This window comes from Cyprinus carpio, chromosome B3, assembly GCF_018340385.1.
Source record: "Cyprinus carpio isolate SPL01 chromosome B3, ASM1834038v1, whole genome shotgun sequence".
NCBI classification, from domain to species: Eukaryota; Metazoa; Chordata; class Actinopteri; order Cypriniformes; family Cyprinidae; genus Cyprinus; species Cyprinus carpio.
In genome coordinates, this window is record NC_056599.1 from 33,293,831 (window position 1) to 33,314,119 (window position 20,289).

A 20,289-nucleotide genomic window follows, 5' to 3' on the forward strand; every position below is an offset into this window, starting at 1 on the left:
TTTGTAAGAAGAAACATATTTAATGCTTCTTAAAGAGTGCATAATTCTAGCAGTAGCGCATCATATTTGAACTCTTCTCTCAAGAATAGCAAATGAATAGTGAATTTATTTATTTTTTTGTCCTGTGAATCTCTCTTTCTCTGTCTGAACCCTATTAAAGGTGTGAGAGTGTAGGACCCTCTAAGTGCCTCTGACTGTGAGAGTCCAGAGGGAGAGCTGTGACGAGCACCTTCCACTGCCTGTCTGTCACAGATAGAAAACAACAGCCCTGAGAGATGTGAGAAACAATAATGCCTCAGACACGCCAAATAACCAGCTAGAGTCTTTCTCTTCTTTTATTTTCTGTCTGAAGGAGGTTGGGTTTTCTGTGATCCCGAGTTATATATATACACCGAGCGGCAACGAGATGTGAGAAACAATTCGTGAAGCCAATAAGGAAGTGACTAAAAAACTGTAAAATTCTCGACGGTCCGCTTGAGGCTGGCTGCAAAGGGAGTCAGTCCCATAGACTCCCCATGTTAAAATGCCCAACTTTACACCAGAAAAAAAAACATGTTTAGCAGTAGCCTGGTTCAATTTGAATTTTGGTCTTATATTGCTAATTTTGCAAATGATGTCAACTGTGGGGGGGGTGAATTTTTTTTGGTCTAACTCATCGTTTTAAATTATATTAAGCCTTAAAGTTCTGCATAATTAAGTGTGGCCACTTGAGTGACAGGTGGATTGCCGCTGCTGACACAATGAGTCCGCGCTAGGTGGGACGTGGCTTCAGCAACCAGCTCCAACCTTTTTTGCCCATTTCTCGATTATCCGGGAGAGTCGCGCGGCCTGACGCGCTGCCAAGATGGCGACGGCCCGCTCTGCACACTTTGAGCTTCAAAACCGCTATTGAGGAGTCTACGGGTGACGTCACGGACACTACGTCCATATTTTTTTACAGTCTATGATATACACACAGTTAGGTGCATTCATATTTGGATGCTGGCACATTTTTTTAAATTATTTTTGCTGTTGACCAGAACATATTCAAGTTACAGTTATATAATGAATATGGGCTTAAAGTGCACACTCTGAGCTTTATCTTGAGGGCATCTAATCAAAATTGGAGGAAAGGTTCGGAATTACAGCTCTTTAATATGTACCTCCCCCCTTTTTCAAGGGACCATAAGAAATTTGACAGTTGACTCAAAAGCCATTTTATGGACAGGCGTGGGCTATTCTTTCATTATTTCTACATCAATTAGGCAGGTAAAAGGTCTGGAGTTGATTCTAAGTGTGCCATTTGCATTTGGAAGCTGTTGCTGTGAACCCACATCATGTGGTCAAAGGAGATCTCCAAACAAATGAAACAGATCCATCAGAGAGATAGCAAGGACATTCAGAGTTGCCAAATCAACAGTTTGGTACATTCTGAGAAAAAAAAGAGAGATAGCAAGGACATTCGGAGTGGCCAAATCAACAGTCTGACTGTATGTATTTCTTTGCTTTTGGCAGCTATAATGTAACTCCTATATATTGCAGTGACATGTTTACAGTATTTGTTTGCTTTTTAAATTTTTTTTTTTCCTAATTTTGATATATATTATATATATATTTTTTTATTATATATATATATATATTATATATATTATATTATATATATATATAGTAAGTAGTGAAATTAATCAGAAGTGAGAGTAAAGACACTTGTAATTTTTTTTAAAAAAACACTGAAAACTGGAGTAATGGCTGCTAAAAAGCAACAAGCAATTAATAATATTTACAATATATTACAATAGAAAACAGTTGTTATTATAATAAATTATTGTAATGATATTTCACCAAATTACTGTTTTACTGTATTTTTGATGAAATACATGTAGTCGTGGTGAGTATAAGACTTCTTTCAGAAATATAAAAAATCTTACTGACCCCAAACTTTTGAACTGTAGCATTTATTAGAGCTACAAAACTTTATTTTAATGGCAAATATAAATCTGCAGAATTCACAACAACAGTATTAAATACATAATTTTCATCAGTTGTTAAACCATTAATAAAGCATCTTTATGGCACTTGTACCACAAGTCTAGACAAAAATGTAGGCCTACACACTAGCCCTGAGCCACATGCCACCTATATTGTTAAACCCTGACTTTGACATTCCATTCGATATACTCACTATAAATGTCTGTCAGTCAAAGGTCATTTAAAACCCTTCATGTAGTAGTTCATGAACAAATGTCATTGAAAACAGTCATTTTTAATTTAATTCCCATGAGAACGTTGCACCCACATAGAGTAGTGGAGTACGAGATTACGGCAATGTGAGTGGTGTTTTCCACTGAGAGTGAAAGTCAATGAATTCAATCTGACGTTTTAAAATAAACATGCTCCCCGCTGGGCGGCGAGTTGATTCGAGTGCATTGGGCATGCATGCTGTTTGCTGTCTGAGTTAATGACTTCATTAAATTCTGTGTGCAGGGCCACTGAGAGCAGAGGGCGGACCCCTCGATCTCTAAACAGCATCTAAAACATCATCAGAATGCATGTCAGTTGCGGTGGAGCTCCATGTTTCCGTGCGCTTTGCGCTCAAATGGAAACAGAGAGTGAGGAACATACTCCACACAAATATGTGCACACATACGCTTCAAGCTATATACAAGCTCAGTAAATCAGAACGTAATTCATAACATAATGTAAGTGTGCGTTGTGTTCTCAGTGTTGCTGTCAGTGGTGTAAACCGTCTACACTTTGTCTTTAAGGTGAAGGTCCTTCACTGATAATCTCCCCCTCCATTGAGCTGCGTTTGAATCACAGATTTAGTGAGAACCAAATCAGTTTAATTTATGAACAGGTTTTTCTTAGAGTTTACGACGTAGTGTGAATGATCCACCTTACATAACAAACTACTGTCAGATTCAGAGTCTGTAGTGTACAACTCCTCTGAGGCGTCTTGCGCATTCATTGAATATGCATAAATGTGTGCATGTCAGAGGGGGAATGAAAGGGAAGAAGAAATATTGTGTCTGTCGTCTTAGTTCTCTGATACTGTGAACCGTGTGTGTGCTCGCTCCGTTTCACTGAGATAAGAAAGCATGAGAAACGGCTCTCTGTTAAACACACTCCTGTCCTGAATCACACAGAGCAATCAATACCTTCACATCTGGATCAATGCTCTGTCTGTGCTCATCAATAATAATCGCAAATAACAAGGCTAATCAATAGGAATTGATTATGAAGTTAATCAATGATGGATATGATTATTGATTAGTATCGATTAGATGTGTTCTTTAATGATTTTGTGATTAACACATTTAGTCAGATTTTCTTTTAAAGAATTGAATACTTTTATTCAGCAAAGATGCATAAAATTGATTAAAAGTGGCAGCAAAGACATTTATAATGTTACAAAAAACTCTATTTCAAATGAGTCATGTAAAAAATGTCATGGTTTCCTCAAAAATATTAAGCACCGCAACTGTTTTCAACATTGATAATAATAAGAAACGTTTCTTGAGCAGCAAAGCAGTGCATTAGAATGATTTCTGAAGGATCATGTGACACTGAAGAGTAGAGTAATGATGCTGAAAATTCAGCTTTGTGCCACGGGAATAAATTATATTTTAAAATATATTCATATAGAAAACAGCTGTTTTAAATTGAGTTTTAATTGCAGCCTTGGTGAGCAGAAAAGGATTCTTTCAGAAACATCTTACCAACCCCAAACTTTTGAACAGTAGTGTAAATTTCTTAATCAGTGTCAAATCAGATCAAATGTAGCACAACAGTTATTTGCAACATCAAAGGTTTTAAACTAACCTTTATTGAAATTAGTATATTTTTTGGAATATTATAAAGACCTCATGGTAACACTATATTTTAAGGACCAATTCTCACTATTAACTAACATGCATATTATTATTGAATTGGCTGTATCTTAGTACTTATAAAGCACATATTAATGCCTTATTCTATGTATGTATATATGTATATTAGAACACAAACTTAACAACTACCTTACTAACTATTAATAAGCAGCAAATTAGGAGTTTATTGAGGCAAAAGTCCTAGTTAATAGTTAGTTAATGTGACCATAAAGTTAAAATAAACAAAGATCAGCAAAATCCATATGGTATGTATTAATGGTGCCGACTTCAGAACCTGCCTTCTCTTAATAAACAATTCATATTGCATACCAGTGTGTGTATATCAGATACAGGGTTGCATTTTAGTTTATGATTTCACAGGAGTGAAGAATGTAATGGGGCGAAAATCTTAGAGAGACAACAAACAAAAACTACACTGCAGGTTAAAGCAGATGGAATGATAAACAAATTGCTTTTTTCTTTTTGAATCAAATGGTTATGGATCATTGAGATCCATTTAAACCCCTGACGGGACACTTATATCACAGTGCCGTCTGGGAGAATTGGACATGTGAACATGTGAAATGAGAATGGGTGTTCTGACGTCTGCAGTGTGTAGCGTGACCGTATAATTGACACACTAAACATCATCGCTCAGTGCATCTACCTGGGCTCCTGATAGCGTGATGCAGTTGCTATGTATGGTTGCCACGCAACAAGCTGTTGGTACTATACCTTTTAGACTATAATCGTGCGAGATATGGCTCTGATTCAGAGTACGTTCTATAACAGTATTTCCTGACATCCCCCATGCTGATAAGACCAGCATAGCTGTTTTAGATGCTGGTCATTAGCATGAAGGGTTAGTTCAACCAAAAATTAAAATTATGTAATTTACTGACCCTCATGTTGTTACATAACTTAAAAGCAGACGTTGAATAAAATGTTCAATGACAACTTTAAAGGTGATCCAAATGAACATATGACAAAGCCACAGAACATGCTGAAATGTATGCAGATCATCCAAAACGAAGCTTTTGTGTGACTTCAGATAACTCTGCATACCGTGTGTACCTTTTCTATGGTGCTTTTATTTATTTCTGGGCCATGTTGGCTGTACAGCGTCTGTCCCCATTCACTTCCATTAAATGGAAAACAGTTGGTAAGCCTCTCCTTTTGTTTTCTACAGAAGAATGAAAGTCACACCTTGTGTATTTGGGCACAAATTCATCTGTCACTTGCTAGCCATCAGGATGCCAATATGGATAGGTTTCATGTCCTCATACTTGAACAATGAAGATACATTGGCCATTAAACAGTTATAATCCATTATTATATAAACCTTAAGCAAAACCAGTTGAGAACCACTTTAATAAATTGTGTGTTTTCTTCTAAGGACACACTGTGATCATGACAGCATGTATATATGTGAGAAGCAAACATGCTGTTACTTGTGTAATTGCGTTCCTACCATAGTTCCTCTCACTCTCTCACTTTTTCTCTCAGCACACACTCTTTCATTAACACTTTTGCTTGCGTCACATTCATGTGTGAACACTTTAATATGTCTCATATGTCATTCACACCCCCAGCCTTCCACACACATAAGGGTGTCACTTCAGTGCCGTGCACTCTTTATGTCTCAGGAGCTGATTTTTTTTATTAAAACCAACAGATTTACTACTCTTTAAGTGACAGTTACACAAAAAGTCTTAGAAACTTTTCTCATGTCTTTGTTATTTTTATTTTTTTATTTTTGTTACTTTCAAGTGTCTTATTTATAGACGTTATTGTTTTACCCTTTTTTTCCAAGACTTGCCTTCTTAAAATTAGGATTGGGCGATAAAATGATAACAATAATTAGTGCGCTAAAATTTTCCTTGATAAAACGATAACAAGAGTTCGATAAATGTTCAATATAATGGCAGAAATTTGGGACAATGATAATACATTTTAATAGCAAGCATAGGCCACTTTATTACAAAAATATTCCTATCACCATTATTTCCGTTACACAACGCTATTAAACACAATACATCATTTGAAATGCAGTATAAATGACATTTGCTGGTTTGGGAAAATATGACAGAATTCTCCTGCAATGAATGTGTGTCCACTAGAGGACAAATGAAATAAACTAGTGAAAGTTAGAAGTATGTGTTTTAAAAGAGTTCTCATTTCTGAAATCCACAGGGACAAAAGTGCCCATAGCCAAAGAAACACCCATAAAAACACACTCTTGTTCTACCATATATTCCCCTGACACTCCAGTGACCTGTGTTATGCGCTGCGTTAGTGCTGAGCCTGCACTCTCTCCAGCAGTGATGGATGAGGTGCAGATAACAGCAGCCGATGTGCGCAAACCCTCCAATCATTTACCTGACAGTTACTCCACTCGCCCTGGGAAAAGGGCACCTTGCCAGGATTTCCTCTCTCAGCTCCTCACTTCCGTCCCCCGCGTTCCTGTAACATCCCGCATCGTTCTCTTTCACCCCGCCATCACCAAGGGCGCTAATGCTAAATCGCGTTAACAACACATTGCTCACCCCAGGCTCACAGCAACACTATCAATCACGCGCACGCACACAGGATGTTGTCTCATAAATACAGCCCCCAATGCTTCCTCTGTCAAACTCTGCCGGTGAGCTTGAATTGGATGTAATCAACACTCAGGTGGCTAGGATATTTTAAATAATCGCTGCTGTTGAATATATATTTTTTCAACCCAGAATGCTTTGGGCAAACAACACCATCTTAAGTGGTTGTCAGCTTTTGAGACCCCATGTTTTGACACTCCTACGGAGATGATTTCTGTAATGATTGAATGGAGTAAATTTTGGCTACAAAGAGGAAGTACGAATCTGCATGAAGTAGCCACATTGTCAAAATTGTCCGAATTGCTGTGATATTTGGTTGGTATTCTTTGTACCTTTGAAAGTGGCATTAACTGCTATGTAAATACTATGGTCAGTGCTGGCAAAAGGCTGGATGGGGATTAAAATGGATTGTGGTGGGAGGTTCAGTGGAGAGATCCAGACTTGCATGCACTGGACCGGTAAAACTGAACTTGATTTACATGGGTTATACCTGATCTTGGAATTGAAATTTCAAGCGAGGGAGACCCTCAGGAATGCGTTTGTGTGACAGCCTGTGATGAACGTTTTGTACAGTGTCCAACATTTGCTTGCTGTGGCCTTGATCACAGAACATTAATATGGTATTCATTCTGTACTGTGCTATTTATATCTAATATCATAGCACATCTACAGCATAAAATAGAGCTCGTTTCAACTCATGTACAGCGTGTACCTTGCGTGGGTTGATAAGAAACTGTTTTGCTCTTTGTTCTGATTGAGATTTCTAGAAGAACAGTCGCTGTTTGATTAGCCCCCCTTCATCTGATGCAGACTGCTTAGCACTGTTAAATCAACGGTTCACATCTCTCTGGGTAGTTAAGTGTGAGGTATTGGTTTAAAAAGTGTTCTTTCTCCTCTGAAAGGAGAGCACAGTTGTCACCCAGCAATGGCTCTGGTAAACAGAGTTTGTTCTGTTTGCTCTAATAACAGAGCCTGAGGTTTTTGTGGAAAGCTTGTCAATGTCAACTGAATTCATCAGTCATGTGCAGCCTTAAAGGAAAAGTTACTAGAAATATTCAGTCTGTCATTTATCCGTGTCATTTATCCGTCCTTGAAAGTGGTCCATACTAGTTGTGCACTATAGTTGCTGTATTGTCTGACATGTTTGATTTGGAAAGTATGGGGATTGGAAAAGGTCCTTGAGCCAAGACTTACGACAGGGGTGTCCAATCCTGCTCCTGGAGTGCCAACGTCTTGCAGTGTTGAGCTCCAACCAGCTCCAACACACTTGTCTGGAAGTTTCTAGTAATCCTGAAGAACTTGATTAGCTGATTAATTTTGGTTTAATTAGGGTTAGAGCTTAACTTTGCAGGACAGTGACCCACCAGGAGTGGGATTGGACACCCCAGCCCTAAGCACCATAATGGTAGTGCTTAGGGTTGGTAGTTATAAAATTTAAGTCATTATTCAGCAAAAATATTGCCCTCTTGCATTGCTCTGAAATCTCATAATCAGAAAGTCCACCGACAAATGGAGTGCTTAAAGGTGCTGTATGTCATTTTTTGGACTTACTAAAGCATAAAAGTACTACAATATGTTCAGATATTTATGAATCATGCTAAGTTTGGTTATTCTGCAGCCAGTTATTCTACTTTGAATCGTGAGTTCCATGTCGGAATGTCTGTTTTTGATTTGGTCTGTGTGATTCCGCCCAATGCCAATTTACCCACTAGTAGTTCAACATCCAGGGTTACCAGTTGGCAGAAAACACAGCATATTACAGCTATGGAAGCTTGTCGCCTTCTATTGTCTAAATGTGTTCATTCCTATTGCGTGTCCTCAATCTGGCAACCCACATGGGGGTCTGAGGAGGAGGGGGTGGGAGAAAGAACTCTCTCTGATATTTTGAATTTGGACTGCAGTACACATTTCAATGTTTTATGCTCAAACTGTGATTCTAGTATGTCACATAAAAACAATACTACACAGATCAGCTTAAAAGTGGAATTCAATACCAGTTATTCATTTTCAGTTGTTTTTAATCACAAGAATGTGCAAAAAAAATCTACAGATTTTCGTCTTCTGTTCAGTCTGAAAGACATGTTCAAAGGTCAAAAAGATAAATCCGTTGCGGACAAGCCAGTTAACAGTTTGTTATACAGACAGCTGGAGCACTTGAAGTTGTTCTCGTCAAGAAGATCACAGTTAATTTCCTTTTCTCCATGGGCACAAAATCCCTTAAGCTTTCTAATTAGTAGTGAATGGGCGGAATGTAAATGTGCCGCTGCTGCTCGTGGTTTAATGATATAGTGGAGTCTAAAAGAGTATTGTGTAGATAATGGCTCTACAGTCATCTGTTACCATTGCTCGCCCACTCTCAACAGCCTGTTGCCCGAGATACAGTCTTTCACTTCGTCTTCTCAATAGCGTTTTCTTGACAATACATCATCTGGGAGGGTTTTAAAGGATTTCTAAAGTGTTTGTATTCAAGTGGCTTTGCTTTTTGCATGTGTGTGTGCTGGTCCTATGATGAATCAGAAAGTCAACTGAGGGAAAGTTCTTGTCATGGAGGTTACAGCTATTCAGTGTTATTCAGTTGAGAATTGCAAACTTACCCACTTATCCTTAGATCCTATTGTAATTTGTCAACTGTAGTGGGTTTTTTGTTTATTTCTTTTAAATGTACACTTATGTACAGTGGGGCTCGAAAGTTTGGGCACCCCTTGCAGAATCTGTGAAAATGTGAATAATTTTCAAAAAATAAGAGAGATCATACTAAATGCATGTTATTTTTTTATTTAGTACTGTCCTGAGTAAGATATTGTACATAAAAGATGTTTACATTTAGTCCACAAGACAAAAAAAATTGCTGAAATTATTAAAATAACCCCATTCAAAAGTTTGGGAACCCTTGGTTCTTAATACTGTGTGTGGATACCTGGATGATCCACGACTGTCTTTCTATTTTGTGATGGTTGTGCATGAGTCCCTTGTTTGTTCTGAACAGTTAAACTGAGAACTGTTCTTCAGAAAAATCTTTAAGGTCCTGCAGATTCTTTAGTTTTCCAGCATCTTTGCATATTTGAACCCTTTCCAGCAGTGACTGTATGATTTTGAGATCCATCTTTTCACACTGAGGACAATTGAGGCACTCAAACACAACTATTGGAAAAAGGTTCAAACATTCACTGATGCTCCAGAAGGAAACAAGATGCATTAAGATCTGGGGGGTGAAAACTTACATAAATACATAAATAAAATGATTTTTACAAAGATTTTAGAAAAGACGACAACATTAAAAGCTGAATGCCATAAATTAACAGTTTTCACATTAGATCCATGTATACGAGAGGTTGAGAGTTCCATTGAGATAATGTCCAACAAATATACAGTCCAGGTTCGTCTGTCCATTAAGTGAGGAGGATTCCAGTGGTTGACTAGCAACTTTTTTGCTGCTGTGAGAGCAGCTAACAGTAAACATCTTTGTTGAACGGACAAGGTGAGATCCCAAAAGTCATTCATGAAAAAATGGCGTGGAGTCAAAAATATCTCAGTACCCAACAAATAAGAAAGGTCCTGTGAGAGCTGAGTTCAAAAAGGTGCCTAAAGATCCTTGCGAACAGAGATTGCACCAAGGAGAAGATGACAAATTCATATAAAAACGTTTCATTGGAGTCAAGTATACCCTATGCAGCAATTTCCAATGAATCATTTGGTGGTTAGGGTTTTTAAAAGACATTTTAAACATTCCCCATACCTGATCCGAAAATAAAACATGCACATCCTCATTAAGATCCTTAGCCCAGACAGCTGTAATAGATAAAGGTTTGTATGAATGCTCAAGAAGAAAAAGATAGATAACTGAAGCAGAGGAGGGAGATTCCTCAGAGGGAAGGATTAGTTTGCGCAAAGGGTGAATAGGCAGTTGAGAGTTCCAAGGCACCCCATATGAATGGGTGATTATATTGAGTTTTGAGATTCTGGAAGAATTGTAAACCACTATCATCATTGATATCTCCCAGAGTGTTTACTTTATTATGAGTCCATTGCGGACAATGAAATGGAGGATTGCCTGGCAAAAGATTATTGTTGTGGAAAATAGGCGAATGCCTATGCCATATTGTAACTAGTTGTGAACGTCTTTCAGCATCCCTCCATCTGGAGAGGAGGTGGGTTACAATGGGACCAGACTGAGATTTACACTGCCTAAGCAGAACCCCCGAAAAAACAAGATTCAATTTATATGGATAAACATTAGATTCCTCAATTGCTCTCCAAGACACAGAAGCGTCAGGATCAAACCAAGCTGATAAAGGGTGGAGGGAAAAGGCTTGAGCATACAGTCTAAAATTGGGGAAAGAAAGACCTCCATGTAATCTACTAAATTATAGGGTAGCAAGTTTAATACGAGGATGTTTCCCATCCCATATATACCGTGAAACACTTGCATCAGATTTGTTCCAGTAGCCAACCGGTGGAGCGAATGGAATCATTAATACTTGGGAGATCATTCATTTTAATCGCCGATATACGAGCCTTAAGTGAAGTAGGAAGACTAGACCAATTTTCCAAATCTGAGGATACTTTGGCTAGAATGCTATTATTGTTTTTTGAAAGAATTTCCTGCAGGGAAGGGAAAACATCTATCCCCAAGTACTTAAAGTTTGAACCAATGGAATGGATACAGAAAGGGAAATGGAATCAAATTAAGAATTGAGGGGAAGTAGACATTACTTACTCACTCCAATTAATTTTAAACCCAGAGAGAGATCCAAAATGGTCAAATAAATTCAATACTTGAGCAATAGAATGTGATGGCTTCTCCAAAAACAATAAGATATCATCAGCGAACAAAAAAATATGATGATGAGTATTCCGTATAATTATGGGAGAAATGGTTTCAGATTGTTGGACCGCTTGAGCTAAGGGTTCCAAGGATAGGGCAAATAACAGAGGAGAAAGCGAGCAACCCTGACGAGTACCTCGATGTATAAAGAATGGGTTAGAGCAAACAGAACCTGTGAGAACAGTGGCTGCTGGATTGACATACAGAACTTTTATCATATTTATGAAACTCCTAGACCCAGATGCTGTAGAATCGCCCATAAATAGTTCCATTCTAGCTGGTCAAAAGCTTTCATCGCATCTAGAGATAACACTGCACAAGGGGAGGACAAACTATTCGTTGAATTAATAATATGATATAACCTGTGTAAATTATCTGAAGCTGCATGAGATTTAATGAATCCTGTTTGGTCATGATGAACTAGCCTGTTAATTATTTGTTTTTTTATTGATGTGATGTTAGTACTATATAATTTAACATCAGTCCCTATCAAAGAAAGTGTCCGGTAACTAGAACAGGAAGTCGTATCTTTTTTTTTTTTTTTTTAACAAGAGAGAAATAACAGCTATATTAATAGATGGGTGAAATGAGCCTTGAGTAACTGAAAAATGTATCATATCTTACATGAGGGGGCCTAAATCCGACCAAAAAGTAGTATACAATTCGATTGGAATACCATCTATACCTGGGGATTTCCCCTTGTTCATAGATTGGATTGCTGACTCCAGCTCCTGAAGAGTGATTGGTTCAGCCAGGTAATCCAAATCCGAATCTGACAGCCTAGGTAAATCAAGGTTGGACAGAAAATATGTAAAAGAGTCAGGGTCACCATCAGCAGAAGAAGTATTGAGGTTAGAGTAAAAAGAATGAAAAGCAATATTAATGTCTTCTGGGTCTGTCATAATGAGCCCGGATTGGGATTTCACTGCTGAAATATTAGCAAACTTTTCACTATTGCGTATTCTTAGAGCTAAAAGGTGACTTGGTCTACTTTCTTGAAAATAGTAATACTGCCTGGATCTTTGAATCAGGAATTCTATGGAATTACATTTGGTTCAATAAAAATTAACGTAACTTTATGGAACTGAAGTAACTTTTTCAGAAACTATCAAAAATATGCCATTACAAAAGAAAAAAAAACACAATGAAAATGAAAAAAATGAACTCAGTCGAACAAATTTAACAGGCTCTTCAAATATGCTTCATTCTTTGTTAATGTTTTTCAAAGATTTGTTTTCGCTAATCGTGGATTCTGAATGCATTGTCACAGATTTCACTTACGTTTCGCAGTTTTTCGTTTGGTGTTTTGACACAAACCTCTCGTGGGGGCGGGCTTAACAGTGATCTACTCTGATTGGATAGTGAGCTTTTGATGGACAGGTGCTCTCTGTCCGGGAAGTACAGACGTCACTCGGTGGCCCGCATATTGGAAAGCTCTCGCGGTGATTAAATCTGGTCTCTACTGCAAAAATTCTTTTTCACAGACAAAGTGGAAGAAATTTATTTTAAGCTCATACACAGGTTCTACCCTGTAAAGAAGTTTATACAAAGATTTAAATCTGACATTGATTTTACGAGCTCTTTTTGTTTCCAGTTCTGAAGAAATTGTACACCTATTTTGGTCATGTCACTACACTCAGAAACTTTGGGATGATATTGGTGTGATCGTCAAGTAAGATTTTGCCAGGCTTCTCAGTACATATGAAAAACATTATATTTGGGTATTATGACTCTGAAGTAACACAAGCTTACTTCAAGCTGCCTTGAAGGACAAGAGCTCATCTTTACAGACTGAGATGATCGAAGGCCAAATATTATTTACATATTTAGTAATACAAATCACCGCGAGAGCTTTCCAATATGTGCGCCACTGAGTGACGACTGTCCATCAAAAGCTCACTATCCAATCAGAGTAGATCACTGTTAAGCCCGCCCCCACGAGAAGTTTGTGTCAAAACACCAAACGAAAAACTGCGAAACGTAAGCGAAATCTGTGGCAATGCATTCAGAATCCATGATTAGCGAAAACGAATCTTTGAAAAACATTAACAAAGAATGAAGCATATTTGAATAGCCTGTTAAATTTTTGCGACTGAGTTCATTTTTTTTCATTTTCATTGTGTTTTTCTTATTTTGTAATGGCATATTTTTGATAGTTTCTGAAAAAGTTACGTTCAGTTCCATAAAGTTACGTTCATTTTTATTGAGCCAAATGTAATTCCATAGAATTCTGCCCTGGATCTCAGTAATGAATTGAGTTTGGACCTACCCTTCATAATTTTGCTAAGTGTATTGTCTGAGAAATTTGCCAATTGTCAAATTATTTCTGAATTGACTGCAAAAGTTTTCATCCTGTAACAATTTAGGGTTAAATCACCATCTAGTCGCACAAGATGGCTGAGGGATCAAAGATAATCTGCACAAATTTCCATCATGATCCGACAAAGATATCGGCATCATGAACAGCTGAAGATAAAGAAGTAGAAATGAAAATATAGTCAATTCGCGAATAGGTGAGTAGCAGAAAAGAAAGTGAAAGACTTAGCAGAAGGATTTAATAAACACCAACTATTCACCAATGACGATGAGGTTACACATTGCCGAAGTTTGTCAGAACAAAAAGCTTGAGAGTGTGATTCCTTTGGTCCAGGTCTATCTAGGATATGCGACATTACAGAATTCGTATCTGCACCCAACACAATTTCAAAATCTGAAAATTTCAAGAGACAGGTTGACAAATCAGAGAAAAAAGTAGGGTCAGGAGTACAGGGGGCATAAACTGAAATAAATACAATATTCCTATTCTCCACTATTGTTTTTATATGTGTTATTCTACCATCTGTATCACAACCTTTATCTAAAATAGTAATATTTAAAGTCCTCCGCACCAATATTAGAACACCCTTGGTTTTAGTATCTGAAGACGAATGAGATACCACTTCATAAAACTTATTATTACACCTGTGTACATCCTCCTCTTTCAAATGGGATTGTTGAACTAACACTATGTTAATCTTTCTTCCTCGCAAAAAATCCAGAAAACCTGTACGTTTGTGCGGGGCATCTCTTCTCCGATTAGACAGCAAATGTCCAACTGAAATTCACTGAGAGTTGGTGGATGAATGGGATCTGAGAAAAACTCTTGCTTCTTTTGGGGAGTATAGCATTTTAGGTTCACCTTGATTGAGAATGACCTTCAGCATTGCAGGATAAAGAAGAAAATTCTGGATGCCAGCCTCTCTCATTTCCTTCCTAACTGGCGCAAATGTACTACTTCTTTTTGCGGTGACCAGAGAAAAATCTGGAAAGAAAGACAGCATTGCTCCGTCTGATGTTTTCACCGGGGCATGAAGTCTGGCGGCCCCTCAAAATGAGCTCCTTGTCCATGTACCGCAAAGTTTTGAAAGTTCTGAAAGTTCTTCCACGCACAGTTATTCAAGATTTGAGTAAGTTCGAGGAGATTTGAGGAGTTCCCCTAAAAAAAAAACGTAGACATTAGGTACTGTCATTATTGCAATGCTGAGAATACAATGTTCACTTGCACTGTATTATAAATTGTACATTTGAATCAGAACAAATCAGAGCTTTTCTGGGCATTACTGGCAAGTCTCCAGTTTTACTGTGGAATTAGGCTACTTTTACATTGTTGTTTTGGGTTGTTTTTTAGTTTGAGGGGTTGAAGCTATTTCCTCCTCCCCCGGAATGCAATTTAGAGGAGGGGACCATAGGAAAAAACATGACTGGGCTAGTTTTGCAATTTTAGCAGTTGGGCTGGTTTCACAGACCTGATAGTCATGTTTACAGGTCAGTTCATCTGTCTTGGGTTGTTTCACCAAGTATATAGTGTAATCCAAAGTTTTGTTATGAAACTCTAGATTATGCAGGCCGATTCTAATTCAGTCTGATATAATGACATCAATATTCACATGGTGTAGCTGAATGGTTCTTTTCACATCATTAGCCAATAAGCTTGTTGCTCAGCATTAAAATACTCGGATAATGATTGCTGTAGCAGTTGCAGCATGCTTCAGAAACCCTACACCTTCCCTAGCTCCCTAGTTCTGCTATGGGGTTATTTCATATATGTTATATGTGCTGCAGCAGTATTTCCTACATGCTCTCAGCAGCATGTTTGTGGATGTATTGGCAGTAGCAGGTCTTGATACTTGTTCTGCTGCAGCAGCGTACCAAACACATTAACATTGCCATGTAGTATATTACCATGCTACACTCTCCAAGGGTTATCATGACAGAAATGCAGAAATCGTATATGGGTCACTTTTAAAAGGAGATGTAAAAATTAGGATATTGTGAACAGATCAGAATTGGGCATCAAGACCTGAAGAGTATATGCGGCTAAAGACTTCTACGTTTAAAGGATTGTTTTAGTGTGTTTGCTTGTGAAATGTGAAAAAATTTGCAGCCATAACATTTTGTGTTTAATTTATATAGATGTGGGTGGTAATATGTTTTGTATTGTTAGTTATGATATCATAACTTTTGCATGTACCCACATTGTTTGTAGTATTGGCATGATAACTCAAATCATATTAAGACACCAAGAACACCCTAGCAATGCCCTAGTAGTTCTCAAAATAACCGACTCAGCAGATATGATATGAAGCAATGATCATTGTAGCCAATCACAGACATATCTGTTGAGCGTGTGAAAACAATGGCCAATCAGAGGCGTTAAAAAATCCTCTCATCAGTGCTCAAAATGGTAGCACGAAATGCTGTCACACAAGTCGGTACTTCTGACAACACAATGCCCTAGCAACAACTCTGAACCAGATTCTCATCGAGTTACTAAGGTGGCAACCCTGGTGGCAAGTTTTGCATGAATACGCACACCTCACATTCCTTTCAAACATGCCGTTGACACACTGGAGTCAGTTGACAATAGTGCATGAACCTCTCTGTGCTTATGATTCAAGTCTTTCTTCAGTGCACCCGAGAGAGGTTTTTCACTATCAACAAAACCACAGTTTTCTCTCCCCAACACAATCAGGGCAGCCCTCAAGAGCTCTCAAAGAGCAGCCTGACAGCACAATCTAATGACTCGCCATTAACTAACTCTATTCCCATGAAACACAGGCTCTCTCCAGGTAACAGAGTGCTGCTGTGGGTGAAACTAGAGTCACGCTTAAAAGAAAAAAAAAAGACTCAAATTTGCTATCAAAGAAGCTTCTCCATTCCTGCCTCATTTATTTATTTTTAAAATGGCATTTCACTCCCAACTCTTAATGCTCTCTTGCAGTCTGTCCGTCCTCTCATCTCTCCTCACGCCTGTCCGTCACACACAAAGTGAAAGTGGTAGCGATGAATTATTCACCACCACTTGAACCCCACAGCCACTTTCGTTCTCGCTTTTTCTGCAGCTTTAATTGGGTTTCAGAGGATAACAATGAGGACAATATCTCATTAATCAAACAAAGAGCCATGGTTTTTAAAAAGCTCAGATGAATGAAGGACATGGAGGTGAGCATGGTATGCTTCAGGGGAGAGAGGAGGTTAAACATTATGATAGTTGTGTCTCAATGGTGGTTGAGTTGAAGGTCCAAATTGCTTTTCAATGCAGCTTCAAAGGGCTCTACAGTAAGGGTCTTATCTAGCGAATCGATCAGTCATTTTCTAACAAAAAATTTAAATATATATACTTTTTAACCACAAATGCTCATCTTGCACTAGCTCTGCAAAGCGCATGTGCATCTTCATCTGTGGCCTAATGGTTAGAGATTTGGACTTGTAACCCGAAGGTTGCAGGTTCGAGTCTCGGTGCTGGCAGGAGTTGAAGGTGGGAGGGAGTGAATGAACAGCGCTCTCTTCCACCCTCAATACTCATGGCTGAAGTGTCCTTGAGCAAGGCACTGAACCCCCAGTTGCTCCCCGGGCGCTGGATATAGCTGCCCACTGCTCTGGGTGTGTGTTCATGTGTGTTCACTTCTCACTGCTCTGTGTGTGTTCACTTGGATGGGTTAAATGCAGAGCACCAATTCCAAGTATGGGTTACCATACTTGGCAAATGTCACGACTTTCACTTCTTTTTTTTTCACTTTCATTTAGAGCCCTTTGAAGCTGCATTGAAACTGCAATTTAAACCTTCAACCTGTTGGTCCCATTGAAGTCCACTATATGGAGAAAAAATCCTGAAGGCCACTGACATAGCTCCACTTGCTCCACCAATGACTGTCATTATTTTAAATTCAGTTTGATCCTGCTGAATTTACGCACATTTTTCTGTCTTTGATTTCTCTATCTCTCGAGTCACTTTCGGGAAATTTCAAACACTTAAAAAGGGTGGTACGGATGTGAACTCCAGAGTGGTTTGCTTCTGATGTGAACGCAATCGTACTAAATCACAGAAGTGAACCGCTGTTGATGACATGAATTTTTCAAATTGTGCATTAATGTTTTCTCACAAGTGTGACTGATGCAACACGAGCAGATTTTATACCTCATTTCCATTCGCCTTCAGTAGAAATCGGCTCCCGTGTTCTTTTGATCTTTTATATTTTATTTGTGACAAATAGACACTTTGCCGTTATGTTGTGTCATTTCGGACCAGGCAATCGAAACAAGCGTGAAAGCACCCTAAGTTCTATTTCTGTTGATCACAAAAGACAATAATTTGTACTCAAAGTTTAGTTCCAAAAAGGAACACCTTTAAAGTATTGAATTCATAATGCAAATATACTTCTGTAAGGGTAGAAAATCGTTTTTTTTCTTCATTCCACTGCGCTGCTTTTCTATTGTTTTTCTATGTAAACACCTTCAAATTCTGTGATCAACACCTTGGCTAACACTTTTTACAACATATACAACACAGACGTAATTTGTAAGATTGATTTTCTTTGCATTGGTGTATTTCTCAAAGTGTCAAAACTATTAAAAATGCAACAGAAGTATACCTTGTGTTCTCAGTTTTGCCACAAGGGGTGCTCAAATCGACTTTAGTGTAAGCTATTTATTAGCCAACTACAATCCTGCAGTAACTAGTTAGCGTTGCCATGAGATTGGGCTAATAACATCACTTGCTATACTTCTCCAGTCTGTGCAGACTTATGTTGAATATTTTAACTCATGTCATGAGCATGTAAACTTAGCTCTTAGTGCATTAGTGTAAACTGAGATGACCTGAGGTAGAAGTTCAAGATGTAATCAACATATAAGTTAGGCTAAAATATATTTTTTAGATATGTATAGTAGTGCTAAAGGAAAAGAAGAAACATTGTGTAGCTAGTAAGAGATGATCAAATGTTAGTGTGCTTTCTCTGGAACACTGCGACTACTAAGATATTCATCTTAACTATGATTGCAGTGTTATTTAATCTTGGTCAGGCACAAACAAAGTCAGCATCTGGCCAGCCTGAAGGCTTTACAAAAAGAAGTACATATCTTATCATTGACATATAAATATAACCACATGAGCTGCAGGGCTGTGGTCATACTCCACATGTATGACTGGCTTGATAAGGATCTTTGTGTGTCTCCTCTGAGGCAGTCCCTGGGCTGGAGATGCAGAGAGTTTAACAGATGCCTGGGGCCTGTTCTGTTCACACAGATATGCAGCTGTCACAGATGTCATACACTCCAAAACTTATGATACTGCTTTCTGTAACAGGCAGAGCATGACCCCGCTCATGATTGTGAAGCTGTGGGGGTCTGAATCTCATTCCTGTGGAGGACCAAGGGCTCTGCTTAATCTTGCACTGTTTTGATCTGCTGAATTTTGCTTGATATTTTGGCAGTTAACAGGAGGAGACACTCAGGCAAATATATAAAGTGGCCACAGAGTGTATAAATGTGAAATCAGATATAACTTGTTGTGACATTACAAATGTGCATAAAGTCTGCAGTTTATAAAGTCCCTCAACAATCAATCAACATCTGTGATTTGGAAAAGCTTATGCCAGACTATGCATCAGATGACCAGCACATGATTTCCAGTGGATGACTTATGTTTTATGCGAGTTGAATATGGAGGTCCTGACTGTTTTGGGTCTGTGTCTCTAGTACAGGATTGGTCAGCTGTACATGATCAGCAAGCACAGCCATGAGCAGAGCGAGAGAGGAGAGGGTGTGGAGGTGGTGCAGAACGAACCCTACGAGGACCCCAACTACGGCCCGGGACAGTTCACTGAAAAACGCATTTATCTCAACAAGTGAGTAGCAACTGTCATCAATTACTTGTCAAGGCAAAACCCCTCTGCAGAGTCTCTAGGTGTGTCAGTTCAAATTGTTTGATGCACTATACTCAAACTGTATTAATCAGTCAAATATCATCAATTTTTATTGGTGCTCAGTTATTAATAACAACACTTATTATCAATGTTGAAAATGCTGCTTAGTCGAAATGGCTACTTTTAGTAGTGTGTTATGCATTTAAAATAAAACATTATTTTGTTAACATCACTTGTGTAACCAAACCATAACATGCATTTTAATGGCATAAAGTCCACTTTGCAGAATGTTTTGGCCAGGATCCAACATATAAACATGCATGTCTAACAACAAACTCTTGGTTGCTCTACATGACATTTTATATGACATTTAGAGGTTTAGAGCTGATAAACTGGCAGCTCATTCACATAACGACAGTCTCCTTGAACGGACCTACTGAACACAGAAGAAATGAGTGCAAAATACGACGTGTGATGAGAATCTCTCCTTGACTTTATAGCGTGTCTTCTTTTACTGCTTGAACTGGGCGTTTGCTCGAGGCTCTTACAGCAAGAATGAGTTCTCTGTTAACTGAGCCAGTGCTGTAAACTGCATTACATGCTGCCAGTCGAAGTGAGACTTGTGTGATTTGTTTATGTGTAGAGGTATATTTAACACAGAAGAGCACCATATTTGATCCACCAGGAATAAAAATGATTGATCTGTAGGTTGTACAGGATTAAATGTTATATACTGGTTAAAGTCAACATAAAATCAAAGTTGACCTCCTTTACACGGTTCAAATATTTGGGATCTGTCAGCTCGTTTAATGTTTTTGCTTACCAAGGCTGCATTT

General features: G+C 38.3%; 1 protein-coding gene across 1 annotated transcript in view; it reads left to right on the plus strand.

Annotated features, from left to right (window-relative positions):
• Window positions 1–20,289, plus strand: part of LOC109078643 (cytoplasmic phosphatidylinositol transfer protein 1-like) — a 72,230-nt gene that overhangs the window by 29,613 nt on the left and 22,328 nt on the right. Inside the window, exon 2 of the mRNA XM_042720868.1 lies at window positions 19,287–19,435. Coding sequence (XP_042576802.1) covers window positions 19,287–19,435 — 149 coding nt within the window. The remainder of the gene's footprint in view (window positions 1–19,286; window positions 19,436–20,289) is intronic.